At 39.5% G+C, this 7,031-nt stretch overlaps 1 protein-coding gene across 2 annotated transcripts in view; it reads left to right on the top strand.

Annotated features, from left to right (window-relative positions):
- The first annotated feature begins 6,148 nt into the window (after window positions 1-6,148).
- Window positions 6,149-7,031, top strand: part of LOC120786804 (septin-7) — a 49,486-nt gene continuing 48,603 nt past the window's right edge. For both annotated transcript variants that reach the window (XM_040122479.1, XM_040122478.1), the window contains exon 1: window positions 6,149-6,346. In XM_040122479.1, coding sequence (XP_039978413.1) covers window positions 6,235-6,346 — 112 coding nt within the window. In that variant the 5' untranslated portion in view covers window positions 6,149-6,234. The remainder of the gene's footprint in view (window positions 6,347-7,031) is intronic.

Raw genomic sequence — 7,031 nt, 5'->3', positions numbered from 1 at the left:
TCCAGTCATTTCATCAGCCCGGTTTTTATTACTTAAAGCTTGGTGATGTGACTGTAGGTAATGCTAGTGCATGCTAAATTGTTATTCCGAGAGCACCAAGATCAATGATCTACCAAATATATATGAATGACCTCCTGTAACCCACACGTTTGCATCATTGAACACTGTATCGATTAGTGGGAAAACTCGGAAACACTGTATTCCTTTAATATACCGTACTGCAGTGGGTGCATTTTTTAACCAGGACCTGATAATGCAGTAGTAATGCTTCTGACCAGACATACAGGAAATTATGATTGGATATAAATCACAAAACCATCAGATTACTGTGCTCCACTGAGGAAATTTCACTTAAGATGTTTGCTCCAAATTTTTGATGATTGCTGCGTTCCATTATTTAAAGCCCTTGACTTTTGTGTTCGTCAAATGAAAAATAAAAAATCAAATTAATTCCATCAAAGATCGGCAATAAAGGCACTTAATACGAAGGCTTTTCTTTGGCATCATAAGAAGACCGGTCTACAGTCTGTGTGGCCCCTACACAAAAAGGATGGAATAAGAAGCCCACTTGGCTGTCTCTTGAGGTTGCATATATTAAAATGTTCTGTAAACTGAGAGAACTGTCGGACTGCAACAGGCCTCCAGCTTTCCTTGGTCTGCTCTGGGAGGAAGAGCCCACTTTCTTCTCCTTCCTAATGAGCTGCTGCTGGAGATGACAGGCAGCTCCTCCACCAGCTCCAATCGTTATTCTCTCATACACACCGACTACACTGCGTGCCCACGTACCTCATGCATGAGCGCATATGTACACCTGCTCCCAAAGCACGCTGCTGCAAAGGGACAGTAAATAGATACAGTGCATAAATTGAGCACTGAGCAAACCCACTCTGAATTGGCAAAGGGACAATTATTTAATGCTGAACGGAGACAGACAGTGTTGATGAAAAACAGAGGGAAGCTGCTATTTGTTTTAACGTTTTTCCACTGCTGAATATTAGACCAGGAAATATTTGCATATGTCGAGTCATTTGCCAATATGTTAACACACTAGGAAAGTGTGTGTGATACCCTTCCACCTCGGCCCCGAAAATTCCTTCATATCTGAGAAAGGAAATTACATCCCTGATGATGAAATTAGAATTGTGTTTAGATGCTGAATAATAATTCCATCTCCTCAGTTTGAAATTAGATCCATGAAAACACTCTTTGGATCACAAATGGCTCTGTTATGTGCAGTAATTTCATCTCCGAGCTGCTATTAAATCTCATCCCGCTTCACCATGGTGGCTGTTCCAGGCACTATACATCTCCGTTCATTGTTATTCTTCATCTCTCACAATTTGGGCCTCTCAGCAAAATAATCAAGTATGAGGTCAGTGTTTTGTTATGTAACGACATCATTATTCACAAAATAAATCAGACTCATGCTTGCTGTATTACATTACCCACACTGACACCTTGTGTGTGCGTTATGCCATAACTTAGGCCACTGGCTGACGAGCAGGGCAGCAGGGATCTCTCTGTAGAGTCGCACAGACACGATACTGATATTTCGCCAGCACCACAAAAGACATAATATGTAGATTTAATTACTCTGCAGCATTCGGGATATTGCACTGCTTTTGATCTTCTGTTACATTACATCTGTTGTTTTACCTCTGATATGATGGATATAATGCAGTTTGGCTGATTTGATATCAACGAACTGATAAATTCTAAATACAAACCGGCAAGGATATATCCATCGGTACTAACATCCATCCATCCATTAGCTATACCTGTATTATATATGAGGATTGCAGGGGGGTCGTAGAGACCCAATTCAACAAGCATTCAAATTCACATTCTCACCTGTCGGGCAATTTAAGGTTGCCAATTACCCTGGCCTACATGACTCTGGAGGCAAGTGGAGAATGTGGACAACTCACTCCAATCAGAAAGTCCCAGCTGGCTTGCAGGTTCAAATCCAGGACCTTGTTGCTTTAAGGGGGACAGTGCTAACCACTGCATATCGATGAACATACACATACATGTATGCCTATATTAAATACATTAAACATGCATATATGCTGTGTATGGGCACTGCTGGGTAAAGTACATATTTTTGCTGAATTTTTTAAGTGAAAGAAAGTAAATACAACCCCTGCAGCAAAGATACATTTAAAACATTAGCCTTTCTTACCATGTCAATGCGCTGTTAATTCTTATTACATGAATTAAAAAAACTAAACAAAATTAAACAGTAATTCTGGAATGTGCAAAAGTTTGGGGACTAACTCAGTACTTAGTAGAAACCAGCTAGGGCCCTTTCTATTCAAATTCAAATGTGCTTTATTTTCATATATATAAGTTTCATATATAGGAAATTTTACCCGCTCTTTTTAGGCTGACCTGCACACACAGTATGTTTACGATCTAACCACAGATTTTCAATGATGTTCAGGTCAGGGGACTGTGAGTCCAAAAGCGAACAACACACAAAACCATATAGATAAATGGATAGATGGATAGATAGATCATTATTTGAGCACATATTAGCCATTGTTGGTATCAAGCATTTGTCAAACTTTTTAAGAATGTGAACAGTGTTTTCTTCTGTATGTAGACACAAAGACATATTTTCATACATTAATTCTTTTTATTGACAGAAATACATTGTAATGTGTTAGAGATGGGGGCACATTCCATGTTAATCTGCTGGAATAAAGTACGTAATAATGATAATGATAATATGGAGCTTTTTAAACAAAATGGAGGTAAAGATTTCCTCTCACTATTATTGTGTTAAAAGAGTAGCCCAAGAATACTGTTTCATTGTCTGTAATTTTATCATTTACGGTCTCGAAGCAGCTATTATTCAACAGCAACATCTGCAAGAGTAACACACCAGCTTAGTCAAGTCGACAAAGCAATAACATGGAGTAATGCAAAGATACAGGTGACTCATATACAGCCCTGTGTACATGAGCTCATAGCTTCTTAGAATGAGATGCAACATGTTCAATCTCCTCTTTGCCACACCCCATTTCAGTTGATTTGACAGCCAGAGGCTGCTGTGTATGTACAGTATATGCGGCTCAGTGAGGCTGCTCTGGCTTTGAGCATTGATTGTACTGATGCTTTGCGTAGGATGGTTCATGTCTACTCTTTGATAGTTGAATGTTGTTCCAAAACACTCAGAATCCTGTTTAGCACACCGTAGATATTTCTTTCTTTCTTTCTTTCTTTCTCCAGTGTAATTATTTAGGTCCCAAAAGGATGAGACTTTGGCCCAGAGTGAAATAGCTCATCAACTATTAGATGGATTTAGGGACAACCGATATTGAAAACTACAAACAAGACAGCAGGCACCTTGAGGTCAGAAGAAGATGTAAAAGGACACCATCGAGATCAACATCAACGAGTTCCACATCGACACAACCACCTACGAAGACATTGCTCGAAACAGCCCAACACAGAGAAACAGATTCCATTTCATGAGGAGTATCTCCACCTGACTGCAAAGGACAAATGGCAAGAAAGAAAGGAGAGACTCTCCACCAAGAAGGCCCATCCACCTCCAGCTATCAGGCCACACTGCAATAATGTTTGCGGTTCTAAGGATGGGACTCTTCAGCCATGTCAAGAGGACAATCATATACATGACTCTGAGTAACTGCTGCTGATAATGATCTGTATACAACACTGTGCCTATCCATGAAATTGAAGGTGAAATAATGATATTTTTTATATTATGTATTGTATTTGCCTATACCATATGTCAGTGACATCTTTCTGCACTATATGTTTTATGACATGTTTTATAAATTGTGTATTTTGAATGTTACACTGTATTGTATACTTTCAATAATTTTCTGTGTGTTTTATATTGTATATAATTCCTGTTGTTCTTATATAGATGACAATAATCTTAAACTTGAGTGTGGCACAGATATTCTCGATCCCCAGAGGAGACTGTCCTTCTGTAAACAATGAGCCCATAGGTCATCTGGGACTTAGGTCACTAACTTTCACCCAAACCATGATCTTTTGTTGCCTAAACCTAACCAAATCCTGACCGTTCCACAACCTTAACCACGTTTTTATTGTTGTCACCGTGATGATGAAGGTCTTTTATGCCTGCTGCTGGTACATTCCTATGGGTTGTATCTGAGGGTAGGGACAGGCGACCCGAATGGTTGTTTGAGCTGGCAGTGTCTGTTACTACAACCAACCCCTTTCATATTATAGGTAGTTGTTTGATTTAAATAAAAAAGAAAAAAAAATCAATTTAATCAGCCTGTAAAGCACTGATCCCCCTTCCTACCAATATAACATGCTACTCTACACACAGCTGTTTTTACCTTTAGAAAAGCCAGCCCGCAGTGAGTTGATAGACCAATTTCATTTCCAGAACTACACCATAATCAGCTTTCAAACTGGCTGCCATCACTTCTCCTAAATCCAAATTTGTACAAACCAAGGTTCTTACCCCCATAATCACTGTTAATAAGGTTAACCAGGTTAGTTCCTCTGAGATTAAGGATTTTCTCAGTGGGAGATCTGTCCAAGAAAGGATAGAAATGAAAAGAAAAAAAATAAAATATTGCATGGAGTCAAAGGTCACAATCACAAAACACAAGAAGCAATGTGACATTTTGTTTTATAAATCAAATATTAAACCCCAGGTATAGGCTAAAAAGTCAGTCGCTGCTTTGAAAAAACATTTGTATCTAATTTAAATAACCTCTAGATGGTACTGTTGACTATCTCATTTCAAATATTTTTCATTGCTCAGGATCTCCTTTTAAAAGTCTGTCCCTGACGTCCATTGCAACCATTACATTGTTAAAAAAAACACGGCTCGGGCTGCACTTAACACCTGATACTAAGAGGAGAATACAGTGAGACTAGAGAAGGACACTCTGCTCTCACATAAGCTGCCGTTTTTCCGCTTTTCACACACCACTAGGTAAGAATCACACATGAGTGACCAGGTTACTTGTGTTCCATGCAAACACTATAATATGATCCACAGGATAAATCATAATATGGGTAGGACAGAGATAATACTGTATGTGTGCAGATGTTTCCTCAACTTGAGTCATGTAGGTTTAACAAAAGACAGCCTATAATAAAAAACAATTGGGCTAACCTGAAAGTAACATAAGGTCACTGATGATGTGTGGCAGGCAATTCAAGGCAATTTGAATTTATCAGCTAAGAATCCAGATGTTTGCTCCTGGAATGACAGCCGTCCATTAAAACACTGAAGGCTTTCAGGACGAGTGACCCTCTGAGCCACAACATATGAGAAAGTAGGGGTTAGTTCCAGTTTAATTTATTTAACTGCAGCAGTTAAATAAGAGAGTAAGCGGCTGTTTTACATCTGTTTCCCTGATATTTAGCAGGTGAAAACACCTGTACAGTGCTGACGTTAGGTTGCATTTTGTTAATGCTGAGGTTAATGAGTGTCTGTCGAAATCCTGTCCAGAACTTCCTGCTACAAAACATTCACACAGACACCCTCTCTCTTGATGTAGGCCTAAAGTGTGCACTGAAAACCATAAGCGAGTCTCGTATTAGTAAACCTGCTCCTCAGAGCTAAATTGAAAGAGACTGTCTGTAATGTAGAGGCATCAAAGGCACAGACGAACAGTAACCTGATCTGAATAATCAGGTCACGTTCTATATCATATCCTGAATATGACTAAAACCAGTATAACACATACCAGGGACAAGTGTGCATGTAAATGTAACCTACTAATTGACAAATGATGTCGATGGCATGGCGCAGAACAGTAAAATAAAATTGTGAATAATAAAGTTTTGTACAATTATTATAATTGTCATAAAATATTCTTATGAAAAAAAATCAGACCCCTCAGGGGCGCCAGCGGACGTCTCGTCTAGGACACCAAAATGTCCTGAGACGGTCTTGTCTCCTCCAATCACTGTGTTTGTAGCTTATACTGTATGTGTTGTGTGTGCGGTTTAGCAGGCTAGTACGCCCTGTTGTAATTCCTTCATTAGTTATAATGAGAGAAGTGTTAACAGTCTTAATCATCACTTTTCAGTTTAGCTCAGCTGGCGGTACCCTAGTATTAGTATCAATTGTAGTATAAGGTTATAATTATAAGTGGTAGTTGGTTCAATACAAATCTCGCGATACGTCGCAGTCGGTATTCTCCAAGGAGAACGTACGCATTATTCCTCTGACGTTTTCGCGTCAATTATTCGCCTTTGCGTCGAATAATGTGCGTATCCCACTACTACCACTTTACAGAGTTGGTGCCGAGTTTGTTAGAGGGAATGTCAAGCGGACAAACATTGGTTAGTGAGGCAAACGGGAACGGCGGCGTAATGGGTGAGTTTCCTCAGAATTTAAAATCTTTCCTGTTCTGTTGCGCGTGTAATGTTGACCCAAGTGGACGTTAACTTTTTGAGTAGTTGGCCTTTGTCTAGCGAACAGTTTTCTATGTTAGCGGAACGAAATGCTGGTGAATAAGGTGGGATCCCGCTGGGGAATAGTCATGTAGTGTTTAACGTTAGCCTAGCCCCGGGTAACCACTGTATGCAACAACTGATGTAAAAATCTGATAGTTGAATGTCTCATTGCTTTTTCGGGTGGCGCAGCTACACACCTCGTTAATTACTGTGGTCTTCCGGTAAATTTGGCGGATAACCTTAGTAACTTATGTTGAACTAAAATTCACCTAGTTCATGCTGGTTGCTACCGCCCACCATGCTGTGTTATGGTGTAACGAAAATTTAGAGTTGTTGTTAATATACCGGGGATTGAAAACCATGCCTAAAAGTTGAAATTACCCAGATGTATCTGTTGCTTGTTTTTTTCGACGTACGCCGAATTGAAAAGTGGATCTAAATGAGTGTTAGAAGTACTTGCGTTATACTAAGACGCCGCCTTAAACGTTCTAGTACAGTAAATTGTTGATTTATGAATGGGGTTTGGCTCGGAGTTCCCGAAATAACATTTAGTAGTTATCATTTTAGCGATAGAGTGGTAATTGGTTCATACGTTAGCCCGGCAT

This window comes from Xiphias gladius, chromosome 24 (genome assembly GCF_016859285.1).
Source record: "Xiphias gladius isolate SHS-SW01 ecotype Sanya breed wild chromosome 24, ASM1685928v1, whole genome shotgun sequence".
In the NCBI taxonomy this organism is placed as follows: domain Eukaryota; kingdom Metazoa; phylum Chordata; class Actinopteri; order Istiophoriformes; family Xiphiidae; genus Xiphias; species Xiphias gladius.
The sequence above is the reverse complement of the archived record's forward strand: the minus strand, read 5'-3'. Positions and strand labels throughout refer to the sequence as shown.